Raw genomic sequence first — 23,665 nt, forward strand, 5'->3', positions numbered from 1 at the left:
ATACAAATATACTCTAGAATCAATAGATTCTCCAATACCCACAGTATTATTATTTTTTAATAATAATAAAAGGAAAATTTGTTAATCTTACAAAAATCAAAAATATAGTCGACATAACGGACAAGTTTTACTAGTAATAACTTTGAATATTCTAGATGGTGAAAAAATAATAGATATAAACACAATTTATGCTGCTTTTGAACTCATTGATATTATTAATATAAAGATAAAGTGAAAAATATAGACATTTTAATTTTTATAAATGGATGATTCATCGTAGTACGTGCGGCGTCTCTTTAGAGAGCTTAAAACTCGATCACAGAATGACAGGATACAGAGTAACATGTATACCCTATGACTTGATAGCTATTTGACACACTATTTCTTTTTCACTCAGATTTCAAGTTCCAAACCTTATCATTTTATAAATAATACGAACAGATGCTGAAATTACTCTACACTATTTCAAAAGTAATGAAATGTTATATAACTGTAGGGACACCAAGAGATGAAGTTCAGAATAATGTGTATACATATCGGGATTACCCGGGAATGTATCGTTTATTAATTTTATTACTTTCTGGCCAATGTCGTCAGATCGGGTAAAATGTCTCTAGACACCATTCTTTAGTCACCATCTAACACTCAACTGCATAAATATAGTTAAAAAACTGCTACACTATCACGACAGTTTACTGCCACGTGAAAATGTACCTTTAAGAGCCCATGTATATTAAAATATACATCATATCCATATTTGTAATATGTGTTGTATCGATGAGATAGAGAACTGTCATAGAGAAATACTGTATTTATCAGAATTTAACAAAGACATAATTAGTACATTGTTATTGATCCATAATTATTGATAATATCTTATGAAAATATGGTCCTGAAATTAAGGTATATGAACTTATGTATATTTGACAACAAGAATATATTTAAAGAGTACATAAACGTTATATAATTTTATGAAAGTTTATAATAATGACTCAAATTTCTTTTTTATAGATATTTTTAAATTAATAAATCAATAAGTAAATTACCAACCAAGTTGTATGTAGTAAGTTAATCAAAATTTAAATTACAATTATGGCAGCGATACGACATACGCTGCAAAGAGAAGTGTTTACACCTAGTGATGAGAAATTACTAAGCGTATGTTATGTGAGTAAGGCATATAAAAAGAAGAAAATGAGTTTCCTATGTTTGAGTACAACTACAGATACACCTCCATCGTTGCTTTTATATCAAGTAAAGAAAAATGATAAAAATGTATTTAAAAAGAAACAGTCATGGTCGTTGAGTGATATTCAAATTGTGGATGGAGTTAAAAATGATTCCATGGATATAGAATTACATATAGATAAAATCTACAAGTGGTCAGTGACAACAGTTCAAGAACGAAGAACATTCATAAGCAATTTGTATACTTATTCTTGTAGTTTAGCCCAAAGACCACAATTTAAAAATATCCCTAAGGAATGGCTTATAGATCCAAGTTCATTGAAGGAAAGCGACAGTATTACTTTTACACCAGGTAAATATTAATTCTCTCTTTCAAGAAATATGAATATCATTTGGATCTATTTGCTTATTAATTTGATATTTCATTGTACTTTAAATAATTCTTCCATGGAGTGACAAATAACAAAATTTAATGTATAATTCAAATTGTATTTTTTTAACTTATATTATTATTGTATCATACAAAAATGAATTTATAGTTTAAATGAAAATAGTTATTTAATATTACACATTTTTAAGTAATTACTTTATATTAATATTTTGATATGTGTAGAACTTCTTACATCACCAATCTCATCTGATTATCAACCTATTACTGAAAAAGAGACTGCTGATTTAAAACAGATGATGGAAAACTGTGAATATGCTGTCTCTAATGCTGAACTATTTATGGAAACACTTTCTAAAGATCTCTCCATTCTTGATGGGGTAAAATCATAGATTTAAAAAATGATTAGGAATGAATCGTATAGTCTTATTAACTAACTAAATTAATTATAAACAATTTCAAAGAAATTCTATCATTTATGATTTACAATTACATATGAAATATGTCTAAAAAGTAATAAAACTAAATTTGTTTCTTGAGAACTAGTAACACTGTATAAACTTAACGCCAGTTGAAATGCATGTTCCTACTTTATTTTTAACATCTAAAGGATTAGTAACAGACTAACTCTATGTAATTTTAGTTGAAGCCTTCCAGCACTATTTTTGAAAATGAAAGATTATATATCCGAAAAGGTGTAGTTTTTCAAGGAAACTTTTTCTAAAGGGAATAATATTAATTTATAATCAAGTTAGTAATAAATATTTTTAGAGAATCAATATCATTATTTTTTAGACACACCTTGTATCTAATAATATTGAAAATTTAATTTTTCTGTTTATAACATGTGATTTGATATTGATGACTTTCAGTTTGAAATCAATTTTTAATAATTAACAAATACAGGAAAATGTACAATCAGTTTTGGCATCAGAAGCTCGTGTAACTCAACTGATGAATAGTATAGAAGCAGCAATAACTGAAGCTTCTATTGTCGAGGCTCGTCTTGCAGCATATGATGAAGCGCTTGGGAGAATTAGAGAAGTTATGGCCCGCGTAGGTCAAAAAAATCAAGCTATCCATACAGCCAACAATAATGCAAAATTTTTGTTAGATCAGTTAAACACAGTAATTGTAAGTAATTTATTACACGGAAGTTATAACTCTGCCTCCTTCTATTAAATTTATATGAACATTTAATTTTAAAGATATTTAGATTAAATTATACCGTAATTAAAAATTATGCTTCATAATTGAAAATGTACAAAATGATTAATATGTATAATAGTTATAGTATAATATATAAAGGTGTGCAGATAGCTTAAAATTTAAGTTTGGACAATCAAGGAAGAGACGAATTCAGGTGGAGCCCAATGCATCTCGAGCAGCTAAATTGTTTCGAGATCATTCGGCGTAATTTGGCCTGAGATGTATCAGGTTCTGCCTCAATTTTCCGGTTTCTTAGTGGTTCAAGCTCAAATTTCAGGTTACTCGCACGTTCCTAATAGTATATATAATAAGACTACATTTTATTATTTAATAAACTTTTAAAAGTTTTAATTTTTGTTTTAAAAGTCACAGTTAGATGTTTCGCTAGTTCATCAACGTATTTTGAGCGAAGCTGAGCTTCCAGGAGAGAAGGAAGGACTTAGCCAAGCAGGTATTGCTCTTTTAAAAGCAACAACAGCTCCTTTGCCACCAGGACTTGATAAGTTGAGCGCAGTGACTGAACAAAAAAGACGACTGGATAAGCTCCGAGCAAAATTTTCTGTAATTGTGGCTAGGCATTTAAATAACCTTTTTATACACTTGGTACGTATGTTAACATGAGTAATACATGTTAGTAAAGAAAAGAAGTATATTATTATTAGAAACAAATAGATGTATAATAAATTGTCGATTTTACAGGGTAATGATGTTGGAGATATGTCAATGTCTATGGCAGATTTAATTCTCCCAACGCATCAAGCAGTTCATCATGAACTTGAACCATACACCGAATTAATGCAATTACTGAGAGCACTAGATAATAAGGCTTTTATACAATTAACCAAAGTTTATACAGATACAATGAGCAAATTATATAAAAGAGATTTAAAACGATTTTTTGAGGAAGCAAAAAATAAACTTATTTGCAAACGACTCCAAGGTATAATAAAACATTTCGTATTTATAACGATGAATTTTATTTTCTAATTAAGCAACATTTTTTAAGCTAATACATCAAGATCTAGCGGACAGAAAGCAGAAGAATTACTAAATCCAGCACCTATTTGTCTATTGAGTGGCGATATATGGGCACCTGTAGGGGATGGAAATCTTTTGGATTCAGTTCTCGACTGTATGCTTTCACAAATGCAACCAGTTTGTCTTGCAGAGCAAGCCTTTTGTATTTCATTTCTACAATTAGATTCTGTCCTTTCTCCGTCGAAAGTACGTAAATGATACTGGTACAGATTTATTGCATCATTTAAGAACTAAATATTTTTCTGAATGTGTTAGAGTAGTGAAATAGAAGAAACAGATAATGTCAGTAACGGAGCTGCAAGTCCTGGATCAGTAACCTCTACAGCAAGTAAAAAATTAGAAAGACAAGTAAATGAAGAGGTGCGTGCGACGATGGCAGCTATATTTCCATCATTGGAAACTGAATTGAATAATTTTATTGCTTTTCTGGACAAAATTGATAGTTTGTAAGTTTATTTGGCAACATTTTTATATTTAAAATTAGCTTTTCTTTAATTTATTGCAGATATAAACAATTATAATATATTATAATATCTGTTATTATATAACAATTATTTTGTATCAAATTTACAGTTGGTGTATGTATGTCTTAGTGCGTTTATCACAACATGTTATGTCAGCCCAAGACACTGGTTCCTTTTTGTCCATGACATTTGCTTCTGCTTTAATTCAAGTTAAGAGAGCATTTGATAAATTCATGCAAACACAGTTGCAGTCGATTTTATGTGATACAAAAGTGAATCGTAGAAATAAATGTGGTATATTGCCATATGTTGAAAATTTTGAACCATTTGCAAGAATAGCAGAAAAAATTTTCAGAAACTCGGATAGAAAAGTTGATCTTGAGAAGTGGTATACTAAAGTAGTGAGTACAATGTTTGAAGCTATCGTCATCCACAGTAGAGAACACCATAAAACCCCACAAGAAGTTGTGAAAATGGGTAAGATATTTGTTAACATTTTTTATTTCATTATGTTAATTATGTAACAATTATGTTGTGTTATAGAAAACTTTCATCATTTGTACGATCTTTTATCACAATTAAAAATATCTGTGCTTGATCATGAACGTAAGGAAGCTAAACAAAAATATCAAGATGCTCTACGTGCATACGTTACACAATACTTTGGAAGACCTCTAGAAAAACTTAATGTTCGTTGCTTAAATTCCTTAAATTATTTTTACAATTTTTTTCCGACTTCGTTTGTAATAGTTAACTCTTATTACAGCTATTCTTTGAAGGCGTACAAGCCAAAGTCGGCGCTGGAGTTAAAGAGTCTGAAGTCAGTTATCAAATGGCTTTTAGTAAACAAGAACTTAGACGCGTTGTAAAAGAATATCCAGCCCGAGAAGTTAAAAAGGGTTTAGAAAATTTGTATAGAAAAGTTGAGAAACATTTATGCGAAGAAGAAAATTTATTACAAGTAAGTAGAAAGAAAATTTGCTACAATTAATTTAATATTGTATTACTATATACTACGAATTTGTTCATTGCAGGTTGTTTGGCGTGAAATGCAAGGTGAATTCATTGCGCAGTATATATATATAGAGGAATTGATCCAAAGATGTTATCCAGATAGTATGGTAACGCTTGAGTTTACTATACAAGACATTTTAGAATTTTTCTCAGAAATAGCCAGGTCTCATTAAGGAGTTTACTACCCAATTGTAAAATAAATAAAACACCGTAATAAATTTTAGTATTTAGATGAAATAATAGAACAATAAAGTAATATAATTTTCTAAAAAAAAATAGAATGTAAATATTTAATTTTCACAAAAATCATTTAATTTTATATTAACTTATAAAATAGGTTGATAATAGAATTATTTATTTAATAAAACTTAACTCGATGGTATTTGACGATGTTATTAAAAATTCAGATAGATTTTGTAATATAAACGAAGTGCACAGGTATCAAAAAGAAAATGTACCTTTTAAATAAATATTAATTTTTCTACTTTTACTTTGTGAGAGTGTGTAAATATATTAAAAATAACATAAAAAACAGTCATTACGAACAAGTGTTGTATTATTCGTTAAAGTGGAATATTACAACTTATAATACTTATTATATGCTACATTTTGAGTACCTAATTAATGATATAATTTATTGTTTTGGAGTTGGAGGAGAAAAATTAAGCCAAAGGGTTCCATTGATTCTGCCCTGAAAATTAAAATGTTAAAAATTAATGATATAATAAAATTTAAAAGAGAAATTTATGCTGTATTGGCACATACAATTACAATAGTAACAGCAAGTAGAGCAACGCCTGATATTAGCTGTAAGTTATATCTGGTTTGAGTTTTATTGTAATGTTCTTGCCATGGACCAGATGGAACAGGTACTTCATCCATATGTGGTGGCCTGACATCATGGGGAATGTGAGATGAAGAACGTGTACCTTTAATCATATGTTATAAATTATTAATTTGTGTCAATTAACCCTCTCATTGCAAATGCTGGATATCATTGACCCAGTTTGTAGATTGTTCGCCAACAGTCGACTAATGTCTTATTGCTTAAGAAAACAAAACAATATTGGCAGAAACTGGATAAATCAGTATCCAGTAGAACTACAGCGAAGAAAGTCAGAAGTTTAGTAAAAGTATATTCCATAATGAGTTTATTTAGTGAAATTTTGGAAAATATAAATGAACACAACAATGAACAGTAACATATGCCACAAGATAATTTGAAAATGTCACACAAAAGAAATAAATATTGTATATCAAGTGTGCAGAAGCACATTAAGCACAAACACGTGAATATGTACACTATATATTTTTTTTATCGCTATTCACTAAGCAGTTAAAAAATAATAGAGAATATTAATAAAATAATTGCAACAGAATTTATTACAAAATCGTCCTTCAAAATGTGCATACATGTATATTTAAATGTTTTTTATGATTCTGCATTGCTGTTCAAGCATCTGGATTTCAAGAATTAAAAAGTGAACGAAGCTTTTGATTTAAATTAATATAAAAAGACATATTGTTTTATGCGAATTTACTAACACTAAAATCAAAAATATCTCATCAAAAAAGTTTAGTTAAAAAACTCGTTTTTAGTTAAACATTTCAGTTTTTGCTACAAATAAAAATGTTACAAAAGGTAGATCACATTATGATTACAAGTTGAAAGTAACTCGAAATGGGTTTCAAATTTATTTTAATAAAAAATAGTATAAGTATTCTACTAATTTAAAAATATATACGTATAAATCGCGATTTGTAATCGTTTTCAAACATTTTCGACATTTTCGAACCATGACAAAAGTAACGGAAACCGATATTACATAAGAACACCTTAACGAAAAATATTTTTAGAATTATAATAGGAAAATACTGTAATATTTATTGGCTTACCACTTCGCGTAGTTTGAAGTACTGGCCTTAAAAGTTGACGGAACATTTTTAAATATGAATCTTCTTAATTTCAATAAAACGCAATTTCTCAGCAACCGAAGCAGACGATAAAATGTCTAGAACGTGCGTTCAGGTTAATCTGCCAACACTGTAAACTTCATTGAAGATTCTTCAACCAGCACGGCGCATGTCTGATGAATACGTCGATAGAAAGATCATTTGTATAGGAAGGTTTTAACAAATAAGCAGATAAAATAAACAAATATAGCAACTATAAAACTGTCTAAATACTCGAAATTTGACTTTTTTCAAAAGAGAATAGTTAATTAGGTATTTCAGTAAAACTTTGAGTATGTCAAGCTATTTTTTCCGAGTAACTCGAGTTTTAATATATTCAATTTTGAATTTGGTACCTTTTTTGTCAAAGTGGGAACATATGCTTCTGGATTAAAAATATTTTCACGTGAATAAACAATTTAGGATAATTTATGAAACATGAAGAGAAAGCGAGTTATAAAATAGCTATTTTCATTATAATTGCTTGATAGAGTACAAACATTCGTACACTATGGCAACTTTAATCATTGGTCATATTTTTTATACAGAATATTCGGCCACTTCTGAGAAAAATTTTAATGGGAGATTCTACAGGCCAACATAAGACGAAAATCAAGAATACCCATTTGTTGATAGAGACTTCGTTAAAATTTTATTAACGTTTATAGTTCCGCCTGTAGAACGGCAATCTGCAAACAGCTGCGTGCGCATGATAGTGGTTCTCATTCAACGTTAATAAAATTTTAACGAAGTCTCTATCAACAAATGGGTATTCTTGATTTTCGTCTTATGTTGGCCTGTAGAATCTCCCATTAAAATTTTTCTCAGAAGTGGCCGAATATTCTGTATATAATTCTGTTTTATTCGTAAAAATATTATCACTTTTCAAGACGGATAAATAAATTTCAAGTACAATAAAAGTTGAACGTCGAACGTAAAATTATTTCTTATAAAAATATTCTATACAATTAGGATTTTATTCTCTGCGGAGTATCAAATAGAATATTTAATTAATAATAATTTTACGTTAAACATTCGACTTTTATCGTTCTTTAAATGTATTTATTCGTGTAACTTCCATTCGAGGATATCGATACGCTGCATAAAACTATAGACACACTGACCGCTTCATCGAAGAGCTGTCTGTTTATTAATTATGCATATCTCCGTAAATATTTATTCCCAAAATCACTTTCCTAAATATTTTTTCAGGGTGAGCTTAAATAAAAAAATGTATTTGCTACGAAACCACAAAATTATTAGAAATGATATACTGCCAATTGTGATGCAGAACCGAGCCTTTGTTTTGTACCGTTTTCAACTCTGTCACCAAGGCATTGAATATTATTTATTTTTATTTTTAATATTTTTTTTTAGTAAATTTAGTTATTGTAATTGTGGTTTCAGAATTAAAGAAAAAAAATTTACATATTTTACATTTGTAGTTTTTAAGTTTTTAAAAATTGTTTATAGTATTCTTAAATTTTGTTAATGTTATTAAATTGTAGCTTTGAGTGCTAAGAAAAAAAGTTTATAATATAGGTTAGTTATTAGTTTTATAAATGAGTAATGTATTAAGTATATAAATTTTTTTTATTTATTCTTTATTATACAAGATTATAAATGCCCTCTTGGATTGTCTATGTTAACATCAAGGGATTGCATACTTTTTTTTTCTCGCCCGTTGAAAGAGGTAAATTTATTTACTCAAAGAAATAGGCCAAAATCATTTCTTTTGGCAAATATATTTATTACATCAAAATAACTCAACTATATCAAATTTAAATTTAAACAATATTACCAGTTTCTACAGACAACACACATTTTCCATTTCGCAACGAACGTGTTAAGCTAAATTTCGTACATTTATGAACTAGATTTGTTTGTGTTTTTAATAATGAAATTATTTGAAATTGAAATGATTTCACTATGAATTATGTAATTATACTTTATTCCAGTATTTTTGAAAAACATAAATATCAAAGATTGAAGTTACATAAAACAAATCAAAATTAATCGTAGTTTTATTCATATTATTGAAAAATATTTCCTACGATATTGATTTTACACATGCATATAATAAAAATAAACATAATCAAAATCAATTCTCTTTTCTCATTTTTTTGTTACATAATGGTTACAAAAGCAAATGATAAAAATAGTCATTACCATGTATATTCAGAAATAGACAATATTTATAATATTTTCGACTTATATAGCAAAAAGAGATATAATTGTTTTACATCCGTCATTTTATACTTTTCATATCATTACATTTAATTTGTTTTCGGACGTGTATTGATATAATGCCAATTTCGCCATTTGGTTTTATACATTTGCATTGTATCATAATTATATTTCCAGCTAATATAGCTTAGGAAATAATGCAATTCGATTTTTCTTGTACATTTCCATCAGCTTTTTCAATTTCTATCAATAACGTATGAAAAATATCTGCGACAGACTGAAATAAACGGACAATTGTTATTGAAAGCGTGAAGAATTATTCAAAGTAATAGAGTATATTTACCTCATTTTGTTTTGCACTGGTTTCTAAGAAAGCCGCGTGCCAGGAATCTGCTAATCGCTTGCCCTGTTCTGTTGTTATCATTCGATCGACATATAAATCCGTTTTATTTCCTACTAATACAATTGGAACACTAAAATACATCAACATATGCTATATTAAATATATTACATTATAGTTTAATGAAAGAAATTTAACATAGATATCATACTGGACTTTTCCTGTAATATCCAATAGTTTATCATAAATAATTTGTACAACTTCAAAACTCTTTGCGCTGGTTATACTATACACAAGGACATAACCATGAATGTCCATTGAATACTGTGTAGGAAATATACTATATTCATCTTGACCTGCTGTATCTACCAATTTAACTTCATAATCTTGACTATTTACTCGTGTACTTTTTGTAAATGCTGAAAAACAAAAATCGATTGTATTAGAAAATAGGTAAGATTAAAATTAGTATAACCCTTATCTTCTAAATATTACACAAACTTTCAAATTTAATGAGTTAGAAATAATGTTGTTTTGAAAATTATATAACTTAATTTTGGAGGAATGTGCGGGTAGTCCGAAATTTGGGGCAGAGCTCGATACATCTCAAGCCGAATTGTTTCAAATGGTCCCATAACAGTTCGGTTACTCGAGATATATTGGGCTCTATTAAAATCCATAGTTTTCCTGATAGTTCGAATTTGAGTTTCAGGCTACCTTCACACCCCTATTAATTTATATGCAAGTACAAAATTCTAGAAAGAGCATTAATATTCTTTCTTTGAGAAGCTTTATTTTAAAAAGATTAAGTGTATAAGCATAACAGTAAAATGTAAGATACTACCACATTAATTGCATTCAATTACAATAAACATCATGAAAGAACAATAACACTTTAGCTTTATATAGAACATAAATACTAGAAGTTAAAATACATGCATATCACTAATAATGCATACATGCTATAATGAAAACAGTTTGTGTAATTTGTAATGGTAACTTTTAGCATACATAGAAACTTCAGATAATTTGAATTAATTCAGATGATTAAAACAGTTTTTAAAATTAACATATTATATTGAACTATAAATTGATAACTTTTGGAATTTATGGGAATTTAATATATAGAATAGCACATTTGAAAATATCACCTGAAATAATTCTAATTTCAGTTTTATGGAAATACACTACTAAAATGTTCAACTTCAAAGACATCATTTATTTCATGATTAAAACATAGTAATTGTATCCACCACACAGCTAATAATATTTGTCAGAGTAAAATGAATTTGTAATTATTTCATCACAACTACGATTATTTATTATAAAATCACAAATTGTGATAGTTTTGGAATAGCACTATCAATTTTTTCCATAAAGACAATTTTGAATAACGAAGAAAATTAATTCTATCATATATTATTAATATGGACACACTTATTGTAACGAATATCAAACAGTTTGAATTTTTGATCCTGCAGTAATTTTAATGTCTTTCAAAAAACTTAATAACATAATAAAAGACTTTATGATGTTGGTCATTTTGTCAAAGAACGATCAATGCTAACGAATCAAAATGTGGTTTACTTACATTTAACGTAATGATATTATAATTAAATTTTACAATAGGCAATATCACCACTTTAAAATATAAAAGTTATTTAATACAAAATTACATAACAAATTAAACATGTATATGTAAACATTGTTTATGAAACGTTAAAATGTCATATGAATGTATTCGTATAAATACATTTTGTTAATAATCGACACAAGAAATAACAATTAAAGTAATAAAATATAACTTAAAATAAACTTGTTCTATATGCTGTATTAGTAATATGTGATTAAAATAATGAAAAGTGTAGAATATAATAAAATTTATAAATTATTGTGATATTGCTCTAATGTAAAAAAAGGAGTACAATTTTTTTTTATTATTTTATTGGAGATCAAGAAATACTATTATTTTATCAAAGTTTCTGTATATTCCAAACTTAATGTGTTTCTTACTCACGTTTAGAATTTCAATAATTGATTCTTGTTACTTAAATTATACAAATGTTTTATATTCATTACAAATAAGATTCCTTTTGGACCAAAAATAAAATTATTTTAATATCTTTATACAATCATAGATTATCAACTGTTTATGTCATTAACGATTATAATTGGATGAGCAAGCCACAAATAGAAACATATTGTTCCATTAAAATTTTCCAGATGTGTTATGTACACATCCAAATATAACCTTGAACTTAAAAAGATGATAATTAATAATGATGTTGAAGCACTAAGAATCTATATTTTTGGTTTAAGAATTTAGTACTCATTGGATATAGTACATCTTATAAAATACCTGTCCATTAAATAATAATTTTTCATGAAACTACTGCTTGTTTACAGCATGGATTATGAAGAGAATGTGCAGAAAATACTACTAACAGTGTCATTAGAAATCTTTGAAGTAGCGTGTAAGACGATACAGGTACTTCTTACTATTTTCTATAGTAGGGTCATATGAATCCACAAACTGTCCCTCGACGAACTGTATGCTCAGTGATGACTTGCCTATTAAAATTAATAAAAGTAACGTCAATGATTATTAAATGCAAATTCACATTAGTATTATAAATTATATGAATACAATAAGTTTTTAAAAAATAGAAATTATTATATTAAATACAATGCACCAATTTTGAATTATAGTAATACTATTTTTATAAAAATATAAAATTAATTCAAATTATTATAATTTAAATTATGTTTATTGCCTGCATTACGATTAGAATTGTTATTAAAATAATATATTATTCTTAAGTTCCTTTTTTTTATTTCATATATTATAAAACAAACATTTACTAACAAAAAGTCGTACAATGAACCATTTATGATAAATATAATTAAATTATATATTTACTTGTCAAATAAATTGATGTTATATTACGATAACTTAAAATATTTAATCACAATTAAAAATAGAATAATAATATTTCATTACCTACGGATCTGTAACCCATAATAGCTATTTTCCTCTGTTTTGGTGGCATCTTTTAGCATTTATGAACAAAAAGACTGCAACGATATTCCATAAAGGCTGGTGCATACTCCAGTTATGACCTAAAACAAGATTAAAAAAGAAAAAGAAATTATGTAGTTTTATTAACATTTAAATAGTTACTCATGACATGATATGATTTTAAATATTTAAAAGAAAGAAATTATGTAGTTTTCTATTTAATTACTTAGAATAATGTAATAAATTTAATTTGAAATATCATTTTATAATACTGACGTTTATTATAATAAACTATGCATAATTGTGTTATTTCCTATTATATATATTAGATATACGAGTGTATTAAAATCTTTACAAAAACATTTCAGACAATACAAAAAAGAAGAAACTTCTTTATTTGTTTGATAAATTAAAGAGAAACTATGTTAAACGGTATACACTCAACAACACTTTGCATTTATTTTCTTGATTGCTACAAAGTATGATTACATCACAAGTGTTTTGCACAAATAAATAATTACAACATTCTTAAATACGTAAGATTATTGTTTATATTTGTTACTTTTCATCTTGTACAAGTTATCACTTACAGTTCTGCAAATTGTAACGATACATGAAACATAGAAAAATTATAAATACAAAATACGAAGATAATTCGCAGTATTTTTAAGATGAAAAGGTGTATAGAAAATCGTTAAGTTAAGTAAAAAAAAAAATATATGCGTGAGAACGTATGTAACTATCTATACATAAACACATGCACGAATAGAGATGTACAAGTCTTGCACGTCAGCATGTAATTTGTATTTATAATCAAAATACATAATTAATATCTTGCATTCAGACATCGATACGATATTTTTGGTATTCTACAGAAAAAAAAAATCCGACTTGTTACGATGATCTGTAACATCCATCAAACTACGCATTGTTTATTGCACATGCACTACTCACCGAAAGAGATGAGGTGCATTAGGTGCGTTTCATATCAATCGACATATCGACTCGTGTTCTTCATCAAATATTTAGCCAATTAAAACGTTAATATTTAAACAACGCTGTTGTAATTAATTTTTATCACTACTGATTGAAATTAGTATTGTTCTTTCTTCATCCACAGATTTGTTAATTACTTAAGTAGTACTATTTTATACGGGTGTGCAATTTTCCTAAGAGAGGAAGTTTGGAAGCACACTATGAATTACACACTTTAAATGTCACGTACAAAGAGCTTCATTCTCTGGTTAACATTAATTAGTATTAATTATCACGAAGCACTGTGTTAATCTTACAAGTATTTCACGAAAAATATCTTGACAATGTTCTCCCACTTCTCGAGTCGAACTTACTGAAAAATATATAACAATGTGAGATTTTACGAGTGCTTGCCAACGGATATTCTGATCGGATGCGCCATCTGTTCGAAAAATGTAGAAATTGACAAATTTAAATGCATTCACAATCTGCTGTGTTTTTCTTTTATGTATATTTCTGTTTTTTTATTCTTTATAACAATATTAGAATTTTCGATTACTAATTACGGTAAAATGGATCATCTATTAATAATTTTATTTAGCGATAATTTAATAATCATTTCATTTTTGTATAGTTATCTTAGAGTGTCAATGTTGAGTTCTTACATAATATGATGCTGATATTTTATATTGTCAAGTAATTTGCGTTAGTACCTCATACTTTCTATTTTCTGATAAAGGGAAACAAAAAAATGAAAAAAAAAAAAAAAACATTTGTTTTAATTTGAATTTGTTTATTTTATTTTATTGCGCAATTAAAGATTTACATTAGATATTTTTAAGTGTCTCATATATAAATTCAATACTATATCTTTTTCATCATATAAAACGAAAATCAAGAATATCAATTTCTCGACTGAGGCTTCGTTAAAAAGTTATTAAAAAATTTCAAATCATTCTGAAAAAATTATTTGCGATTGCGGGGGTCAATTACAATCATTTTTTATCAATAGACATACCCCCGAAATCTTACCCATTTTCTAGAAAAAAATTCGAGAAGATGTGAAATTTTTCGACAAAATTAAAAAATTTCAAATCGTTCTAAAAAAATTATTTTTGGTTGCTGGGTTCAATTATAATCATTTTTGGTCAATAGACATACCCCCGAATTCCTACCCACTTTCGAGAAAAAAAATTCTTTACCGAAAATATAATCTGAGGTTTGAAATGGTTCCCCAAAATTTCATGTGAATCTTTAAAACATCATAACTTCTGAACGGATTGGACGATTTTAATGTTTAAAAAAGCAAACAACGCGTATTTTGGTGTAGAATATGTAGAAATTCTAATAATAATGAAAAAGTTGTTCTTTGACCCCGTAAAATGAGAAAAACCACATCAAAATGGTACAATTTTCAAACAGCCAATACTCCTACAATAGTAAATATATTTGAATGAAATTTTGGAAGGAAGTAGAGCTCATAGGTACCTACAAAAAAGTACTAAACAACTTTTCCGTGGCGCGTCAAAGAAATTGATTAGAAATGAAAAACGAATTTTTAAGAAAAATCTACAGGGTAGGTGCTTAAATTTTTCGACGACAAAAAAAAATTTCAAATCGTTCTGAAAAAATTATTTCTAGGTTCTGGGGTCAAATACAACCATTTTTGGTGAATACACATACCCCCAAAATCCTGCGTAGTTTCGAGAAAAAATTCAGTATTGGCGGAACTTTAAACGTTAGTAACTTTTTAACAAAGCCTCCATCAACAAATTGGTATTCTTGATTTTCGTCCTATTTTGGCCTCTAAAATCTCCCATTACAATTTTTCCCAGGTGTGGCTGAACACCTTGTATAATAGAAACATCGAAGAGAAAAAGTTGTACTTTCTAAGTGATTACTATAATTCTATAATTGAAACTTTTGTTATTTGAAAAATGAATTATGTAAAATATAAAAAGAAAAATAAATTATTTTTTAATAAAATTGATTCGACTATGTTGCTGACTTGTAATTAACATCACACAATGCAATTTGAAATGAAACAAATCCCTGTTTCATTTCCTAAGTAAAATGCAGTGTACTTGCGAGCAATATGTTCTTGAATCTAATGCAAACGAGTAAAACACATTACACGAAAAATCAAAAGTAGAACCGGTTTAGTAATAACGTGCCAATACCCGAGACTGTCCCCTTTATATCATGAAGCTTTCTCTGATAGAATAGTGAGAAAGTTTCGGAGAAGAGTCGTCGGTTATAAAACGCAAACTTCAATTTCGAAAATAAAGAATTAAACATTTCCTTAATATCCAGTGTTTCACGCAATTTTAGCATTTACCGTTGTTTCTATTAAAAATTATAAATCTATAAAACAATAAAAACGTAAAGAAGAAAAGCGTCAGCAGGTATATTATAAATATTACGGTAAAACGAAAAATTATTATTTTCAATTGTAATACTGATTTGCATACATTCATTTCGATGAAGCTACGTATACATTCTATTAACACGAGATCAACTACTTTTAATGTTTCATTCAATGGTATTAAATTATATGTATAAATGTACATTTTTAGCATTTTCTTACAATTTTAATTCTGTACAAATGGCGTTGGTCAATTGGTTAGTGAAATTCACACGTTAAATACGCTTATGACTGTTTGCCAAGAAGACCTATATACATTTTATTACGCATCAATGATCACGCGATTGAATAACTAATACACGATGATAATTTATTCTCATTTCCTTCGTGTGTTTATTTTATCTAATTGTCAAATGAAAATTTTAAAATACATAATGAACCATAAAGGATTACATTCTAAGTAAAATAACAAATAGACTTTTTCTAAACGAGGCTTGTATTTTGAAAATATTTTTGTATGCGCGAACTTAAATAATTCTTAACTGCTCTTGTCTAATTCGAATCTTTTTACAAATATCGATAATGCCACGATAAACTCTAGTAATGTGTTTTCTAACGTGTTTACGCTATAACTAGAGAAAATCTTTTCTAATTAAAAGAGAAAATTATTTAGGAGTGTGATTTGATCACTGAGATTTATCGAGTACACACTTTTAAGCAGCGACAGAGGTAATAACTAATCGAATGAAATTCATACAAAAATGAAATTTGTAGAGTAATAAATACAATTTTCGACCGTTGTTAATCTTATATTGCTAAGAACAATGGACATTTTGAAATGGAATTTTAATCATTTCCGGTAATGCTTCAAATATACAGGGTGTCCCGTAAATGGTGTAAGAACCGGAAATGTGGGGTAGCTGAGATGATTCTGAACAACAATTTTCTTTGCAAAAATGTCGAATGTGGCTTCGTTTTTGAATTATTAACGAAATGCTAATAATTCAAGCTAATAATTCAGGTGTGTTGCTACCTTTGAAGGCCTCAAATAGTAAACAAAACTCGTATGAACGAACTAAATGTAAATATTACCGATCTATGCCTAGATTATTTCGCAGTAATTGCAGGTCCTATATTGTTTCCTTCATAACATTTTTTGTCATTTAGATCCATAGAATATACTGATTAAAGGAGATTAAAATCTGGGACACCCCGTAGAATAGATAGATTGAAGATAACGAATGTAAATAGCACTCTGAGAACATCTCCATCAAATTAAATGATCGTAACAAATAAATTGTAAAATTTTTATGTATTCCCGACGTGAATCACAATTATCGCTTCTCTTTCATCATTTCACATTACACACATCAATGTGAAGCAAACCTGTTGCGTACCTGAATTACAATGATAAACCACAATTTTTCAAAAACTGGCATTTAACTAATACATAATATCAATGGCTTTCAATTCTCGATCATCTCAATTTTGTTATTTTAATCTTCATTATCTACGACCTTTAGGTACGGTAATATAAACATACAATCGTGTTGCCACCAATTTAAATAATTAGTATTGTTATTTTAATCGTATAATGCTAACAGTACCAGGGAAAGTGTATTTTTGATTTAATAGAAAATACGGGGGTCGTTCAATAAGTCCTTAGAAAATCCAAGAGCTAGTGCTCGTAGCATCAAAAACTTTCGTCTTTAGTAAGCATCATGACTCACTAGACAACTGTCAAATTCTCAGTTATATCCACCGCATGGTTTCATTTTTATTGTCCATTGAAACAAGAAACTTTTGCTTATTTAGAAAAATGGAAAAATGTGAGTTTCGAGCACTTGTATTTAAAAGGCTTAACACTGAAAGAGATCAAAACTGAGTTGGATGAAGATCATGGCACATCTGCTCCTGTGTTTGCAACTGTTTACAATTGGGTAAATGAGTTTAAACGTGGCCGTACATGCACAAATGATGAACGTCGTTCGAGACGTCCAGTGGAAGTGACTACTCCTAAAATGATTGACAAAATCCACGATATGGTTTTGAGTGATCGACGAATCAAAGTATGTAAAATAGTTGAAGCAACAGGCATATCGCAAGGTACAGTGTTTTCAATTTTGCACGAAAAATGGGGTGTAAAAAAAATTTCGGCAAGATGGGTGCCGCGTTTACTCTCAGTGGGGAATAAACACAATCGTGTGATCGACTCTGAGGCTGTTTTGGCGGTTTTTCGTCGCAATCCTGACGAGTTTCTGCGTCGATAAATAACTGTGGACGAAACCTGGATACACCACTACACTCCAGAGACAAAGGAACAGTCAAAACAGTGAGTTTTTGAAGGCGAACGGGCTCCGAAGAAGGCGAAGACGGTGAAATCGGCTAGCAAGGTGATGGCCACAGCTTTTTGGGATGCACGCGAAATCATCTACACCGATTACTTGGAAAAACGAAAAACAATAACTGGAGAGTATTATGCGTCGTTATTGCACCGGTTGAGCGAAGAAATCAAGAAAAAATGTCCACATTTGAAAAAGAAAAAGATCCCCTTCCAACAAGACAATGCACAGCTGCAAACCTGTACAGTTTCGATGGCCAAAAAATCGTGGAATTAAAGTTCGAATTATTACAACGTCCACCATATTCACCGAATTTGGCCCCCAGTGACTTTTTTTTATTTCCAAATTTTTAAAAATGGCTCGCCGGACAACGGTTCACGTCGAACGTGGAGGTCACCGCCCAAACAGATGCCTATATTGAGGACCTTCCGAAATCTTGCTTTTTAAATGACTTAAAAAAGTTGGAGAAACACTTGGAAAAGTGTATAGAGAAAAAAGAAGATTATGTTGAAAAATAAAAAAAATCTACCTAAAATAATTTGTTTTTTTATCTTTTTCTAAGGACTCATTGAACGATCCCCGTAGTTTTTTAATACTTCCTAAGATCTCATAAATTGTGCAAATCGGATTTGCAATAAAGATATCGATAAAAGATACATGTAAATTATTTATACATACATCGAATATTATTAGTAAAATTTCGGTTTGTTGCCGCTAGGCCGCAGCATTAATTGTCAATTCCTTCAATCGACAAAGTTTTTAAAAGTATCAAAAAATGTTAAGCGTGTATAAATCGAAAAATATTGAGCGTCTGATCCTATAATCGTATATTTTCGTAAAGAAAGCGTCGAAAGCCAGCAGAAAATAGTTAAATCTGTGAATCGAAGATCTTGCATTCTCCTTGTGAGATCGGAAACACAAGCCAAAGAAGGTTGAGAAATACTGATCTAGCATATAATTTTGGGACCATTACATCCACACCTTACAATGATAAGACAACTGTGCGTAATTATTAAGGTAACTAAGTAAAATAACTTTGGTGATTTATCACTTCCTGTTAGTTGATAAAATGTAACGAACTGAGCAAAATAATGATGTATGGTTTATTTTTTTTTATTAATGGATCGAATGCTAGTCGAAGGCAGTTTCCACTTTAACATTACGCGGTGCGATTTCGTCTTCTTCTTATTCGCAAGTTCAAGGACCTTAGAAGCGAAAGTAGACAACTAGAACATATATTTATCTGAAGAATCAGTACAGGATTGGTGTTATTCATTGTTGTTGCTTTTGAGATTAAATATATCGAAACCTGTTCCTATAAGTCAGGTTTGTATTTCACTTTCTTCAACCAATATACAGGGTGTTCAGCAACTAGAATTGATTTAAGAAAATTAGCTAAGTAGAGATCTTTAAAGTTTTTATTAGTTCATAATAGACCGAGAAATTGATTACATTTCGTACATTTACTTACTTATCTATTATTTATTATTATTAATTAGATAATCATTTTCTTAAAAATTGTGTAACTGACAATTAAATCTTCCTTCTTACACCTATCTTCTTTATCATTAATTTTTCTTTGCATCAATAGTTATTTAAAAGTTAATTTTACGAGATTCTAAATACGCGTTCGTTTTGAATGAACAAAGTTTAGATATTTGTGTAATCTGTTAAAACTTGTGGTTAAATATCACTGTGAATGAAGTTTGAAGGCATTTCGAGTTGAAAGTGGTACTAACTTACTAGATAAACATATGTACATAATTGCTTGTGTATGCTTGAGTTTTCTAAGCAATAACAAGAAATATGGCATGCATCGAAGCGAATGCAACAAAACTTGGATCCTCGGGGCCCATAGGAAAAGAGAGTACCCGTGTAGATATAAGGAGATCCTGTTTCGTCGGAATTCTCAGTTTGTTAGACGAATCGCGTTGTGGACAAACTATTAGTGTTTGTGGACTAAAGAACCCTCTTAAGGTCAATTTATTTTCAACGATTAACTTTTAAGCAACCATGAAGACGAAATTCTTGTTACAAGTAAATCTTGATTATATCTAACAACGTGATTTTTAAGTGCTTCTAAATATTAAAACGATGATAGTCATATAAAAGCAATTGGATGAATAGAACAATTTGCTTTTCTTCGTCAGTGTAGCAACTCTTTAAGCGTGTTCTTCTCAAGAAAACGTGTTTAATGTTATTTATAAAAATTATATAAATATATAAAATGTAATAATAGGTTGTAAAGGTACATTACATGAGTTTTGTACATTTATAATTCTTATAAATAAAATTTGATATTTTTTCAAGCAAAGGACGCGCATAAAGAGTTGAAACTTCTTAGAAAATCAGGTTGTTTCTTCAACTACTTCGTATGCTTGCTATCATTCCAATACTTAACGTGCTTTTTGTTTCATTTCAATCGATATTTCTCCAAAATTCAAATCGACAATATTTTTTTCTGCGATGCTATCCAGTGCGTAATTTTTATATAATTATAAAATTTCTTATAAATTATTTTGAGAAACATTGTTTAGTCGTTTAAAAGTGTACTTTTTTTATTTCTAAAAGTAATTAATAAATTCATATTACGATTTCAAAGCTTGAAATTTAACATACAAAATAAGGTGATTGGAATTATGTATTATAATAATTATTTTTTACGATTTTTAGTTTACCTTACTTTTAACATTACTGTTGGTTACTTCGACCGAGGGATTCTTTTTCTCATAGTAAGTGATTTTATATTTTCGTTTCCTTGCGAACAAAAATTATTTTCATTGTAATTTAAACTGCATATATTATTATTATTCGGTCACTATTTTCTAATCGATAGAGCATCAATGACTGATTTTATTAACATTTTTCACAGAGCTCACATTATGATTTATGGGAAAAATTTTATGTTTCAGTCCTAAAAAACTTTTAATGAACTTCTTACAATCGTTAAAGGAAAAAAAAGAAGGAAAAAAAAAGCACACTCCTGTAGAGCATTATCATGTACATTACTATCCAGTGCACACATACATTGAACCGCCATTAAAAGCGCCTAAGAAATATGAGCTCGAAGAAATTCACAAGTATGTCTAAATTTTATAACGATTAGAATTTCATTTAACTGGATTTAAGAACGGATTTTACGACATAAATAAATATTAGTGTAATTAATGCCATGTTAATTGTTAGTAATCGGCGCTTAAAACTTATAACGTGTCTTTAAAATGCTTATGAATAAATCAAACTTTGTACTCGATAAATTTTTTAGTAACTTCATAGACATTATGAATACTACAAAATAACAAGCATTGTTTATTGAATTATTGAATACTTCTATTTGCCATATTATAGTTTGAAAAATGTCAAGAGTTTCCCTAAACAGGGAAAACTAATATGGCAGTCGACGTATTAGGGAGAATATTAAAATTTTACCTTTGTGCCAAACTAATTTATTCAATGCAAATGGTTAATGTATATTCACGAAATAATTTTTAGCGAACATCTAGCAACGCTTGGTTGGTCTGATCATGAATTTACGCATATCCCCGAACCTAAAATTAAAATACCCTTGAAATTATTCGTTTCGTGGAATGACGCCGTACCATGGAACCATGACTATTTAGGTGAGATCAATAAATATTCTATTTTATTTTTCGACAATTTTCGATACAACTCGACTTATTGTACACTTAATATAGTACTTATTTGAAATTGTACAAAATTTTTAACGATTTTGCAGAGGCAGAAACAATTGATCACGACGAAAATGAGGGTATACTTGTTGAAGTTCCATATACTCATAAAATCATTGAACACGAATATCCCCATGTTAAAAAATTAAAAAGCAACTTATTAGCAGCTCTTTTTCACAAAGTAGGCTCCAAAAACTATTTGCATAAATAGTAGTATATAAAGTATATAAAGACTGAGTTAAAAAGTTTTGTACTGCCAGAATTGTTAATAGAATTAATAACCAGTTCTACATTTCGTACATCAAAATATCAAGGATATTCTTATACCTATGATATAATTAAATGTAATAATAAGCATTAAATACTATTTTTTTCGAATAAGCCATACTATACCTAACATTAATTTATTAATTTCAAGAGCGATATAATTGAAGTTTTACATAAATGTGGTTTAAAATTTACTGATACGGACTTATGACTTCTACATTGCGAAAGATTTTAAAAAATCTCGCCGTGGTTTGTATAATAAAATTTCCTAATTTAGATACTTTACTCGTGACATAGTTACTAAATTTTTATTTTTTATATAACAAAAATAAATAACCTTTAAAGTGGAGACTACGTTTGAAATTAAAATGTTAACGAATGTGAATGAGTTAATTTCTGCAAACTCTATTTTTTGTAACAATCTTATGATACATTGTTACGTTTTGTTTAGTCACAGAAAAAAGACCATTTCCGATGGTAATCTTTTGTGACTGCATTATGTAAATTTTAATGTGTAACATTTCTTTCAAAATATATAAATGTTTTATAGCGTCTAATAACTGGACGTGTCATGAGTCAAGCGCGACTTTTCAAAAATTTCTTAATTTTGATAAATTACCGTATCATCAGTTATGAATTCCTTAAAAATACAATGTTCTCTATTTTTTATTTTGTGGAGTTAAGTCTTTTGACTTGTGTCACGTTCGTTTATCTTATAGTTGATGAAATTGATGTAATATTTACACTACGTAGTGATTAGTATTAATAGTTGTGTAAAAATACGAGTGAACTCATATTTCTCCAATAGCGTAGAAACATATTGTTCCTTGTGTAGTTAGATAATATTATTAACGATATTAAATATATTTGTAATATCTGTTTTGATGTTTAGGTCTTAAGGTATGTTTTTATACTTAGTGATTCCGTTCTGTTATTTTGCGTGTGTGAAGTAGCATGAAGCAGTTCTTTTTTTCTTCATATAGCATTAGTTGCGGACAAAATATTACGGTAATTTGTTTAAAAAATAAAGGTTATTTAAACCAGAAACTTTTGATACGATATTTGATTTTTTCAATACTTTGGTTCGCATCACTCTCAGCATTTATAAGTTCACGTTCAATATTGTATACATAAATAGAATCATACTTATACAGGGTATTCGGTCACCCCTGGGAAAAATTTTAATGAGAGATTCTAGAGACCAAAATAAGACGAAAATCAAGAATA

At 28.6% G+C, this 23,665-nt stretch overlaps 4 protein-coding genes across 5 annotated transcripts; 2 read left to right on the forward strand and 2 right to left on the reverse strand.

Moving 5' to 3' along the window:
* The first annotated feature begins 742 nt into the window (after positions 1 to 742).
* Sec3 (exocyst complex component Sec3) lies at positions 743 to 5,582 on the forward strand. The gene is made up of 12 exons (XM_076773081.1): positions 743 to 903; positions 1,012 to 1,540; positions 1,802 to 1,956; positions 2,483 to 2,710; positions 3,152 to 3,388; positions 3,485 to 3,725; positions 3,792 to 4,009; positions 4,079 to 4,269; positions 4,397 to 4,764; positions 4,831 to 4,976; positions 5,054 to 5,248; positions 5,322 to 5,582. Exons 2-12 carry the CDS (start codon positions 1,093 to 1,095, stop codon positions 5,472 to 5,474), a joined length of 2,580 nt encoding a protein of 859 aa, XP_076629196.1. The 5' UTR covers positions 743 to 903; positions 1,012 to 1,092; the 3' UTR covers positions 5,475 to 5,582.
* Positions 5,583 to 5,839: 257 nt separating this feature from the next.
* On the reverse strand, positions 5,840 to 7,371 carry Cox7b (Cytochrome c oxidase subunit 7B). The gene is made up of 3 exons (XM_076773095.1): positions 7,198 to 7,371; positions 6,067 to 6,230; positions 5,840 to 5,992 (listed from the first exon to the last, which is right to left on the reverse strand). The coding sequence occupies exons 1-3, from the start codon at positions 7,241 to 7,243 to the stop codon at positions 5,936 to 5,938; spliced, it is 267 nt and encodes an 88-aa protein (XP_076629210.1). The 5' UTR covers positions 7,244 to 7,371; the 3' UTR covers positions 5,840 to 5,935.
* Positions 7,372 to 8,983: 1,612 nt separating this feature from the next.
* Positions 8,984 to 14,164, reverse strand: Rheb (Ras homolog enriched in brain). Its single transcript, XM_076772638.1, has 6 exons — positions 13,755 to 14,164; positions 12,783 to 12,901; positions 12,281 to 12,352; positions 9,993 to 10,200; positions 9,785 to 9,914; positions 8,984 to 9,718 (listed from the first exon to the last, which is right to left on the reverse strand). The coding sequence occupies exons 2-6, from the start codon at positions 12,829 to 12,831 to the stop codon at positions 9,629 to 9,631; spliced, it is 549 nt and encodes a 182-aa protein (XP_076628753.1). The 5' UTR covers positions 12,832 to 12,901; positions 13,755 to 14,164; the 3' UTR covers positions 8,984 to 9,628.
* Positions 14,165 to 19,673: 5,509 nt separating this feature from the next.
* On the forward strand, positions 19,674 to 22,575 carry LOC143345542 (uncharacterized). Of its 2 annotated transcripts, none has more exons than XM_076772786.1 (5): positions 19,674 to 19,808; positions 21,156 to 21,214; positions 21,395 to 21,562; positions 21,975 to 22,102; positions 22,219 to 22,575. In XM_076772786.1, exons 3-5 carry the CDS (start codon positions 21,411 to 21,413, stop codon positions 22,380 to 22,382), a joined length of 444 nt encoding a protein of 147 aa, XP_076628901.1. In that variant the 5' UTR covers positions 19,674 to 19,808; positions 21,156 to 21,214; positions 21,395 to 21,410; the 3' UTR covers positions 22,383 to 22,575. The 2 variants fall into 2 exon arrangements, with proteins under 2 accessions (XP_076628901.1, XP_076628900.1); XM_076772785.1 differs by lacking the exon at positions 19,674 to 19,808 and adding an exon at positions 20,299 to 20,519.
* Positions 22,576 to 23,665: the final 1,090 nt, after the last annotated feature.

This window comes from Colletes latitarsis, chromosome 9 (genome assembly GCF_051014445.1).
Source record: "Colletes latitarsis isolate SP2378_abdomen chromosome 9, iyColLati1, whole genome shotgun sequence".
Classification (NCBI taxonomy): Eukaryota; Metazoa; Arthropoda; class Insecta; order Hymenoptera; family Colletidae; genus Colletes; species Colletes latitarsis.

Bases quoted from the DNA above. Each gene is read 5' to 3' on its own strand.
- Sec3 (XM_076773081.1), top strand. From the start codon at position 1,093: ATGGCAGCGATACGACATACGCTGCAAAGAGAAGTGTTTACACCTAGT. The intron at 3,389-3,484 runs GTACGTATGTTA...TCGATTTTACAG, and splicing joins ATAACCTTTTTATACACTTG to GGTAATGATGTTGGAGATAT. The intron at 4,010-4,078 runs GTACGTAAATGA...TGAATGTGTTAG, and splicing joins CTGTCCTTTCTCCGTCGAAA to AGTAGTGAAATAGAAGAAAC.
- Cox7b (XM_076773095.1), bottom strand. From the start codon at position 7,243: ATGTTCCGTCAACTTTTAAGGCCAGTACTTCAAACTACGCGAAGTG. The intron at 6,231-7,197 runs GTAAGCCAATAA...ATATGATTAAAG, and splicing joins ACTTCAAACTACGCGAAGTG to GTACACGTTCTTCATCTCAC. The intron at 5,993-6,066 runs GTATGTGCCAAT...TTTAATTTTCAG, and splicing joins TTGCTGTTACTATTGTAATT to GGCAGAATCAATGGAACCCT.
- Rheb (XM_076772638.1), bottom strand. From the start codon at position 12,831: ATGCCACCAAAACAGAGGAAAATAGCTATTATGGGTTACAGATCCGTA. The intron at 12,353-12,782 runs GTAATGAAATAT...TAATTTTAATAG, and splicing joins TATGGGTTACAGATCCGTAG to GCAAGTCATCACTGAGCATA. The intron at 10,201-12,280 runs GTAAGAAGTACC...TTTGTTTTTCAG, and splicing joins TGACCCTACTATAGAAAATA to CATTTACAAAAAGTACACGA.
- LOC143345542 (XM_076772785.1), top strand. From the start codon at position 20,496: ATGAAGACGAAATTCTTGTTACAA. The intron at 21,563-21,974 runs GTATGTCTAAAT...AATAATTTTTAG, and splicing joins GAGCTCGAAGAAATTCACAA to CGAACATCTAGCAACGCTTG. The intron at 22,103-22,218 runs GTGAGATCAATA...ACGATTTTGCAG, and splicing joins ATGGAACCATGACTATTTAG to AGGCAGAAACAATTGATCAC.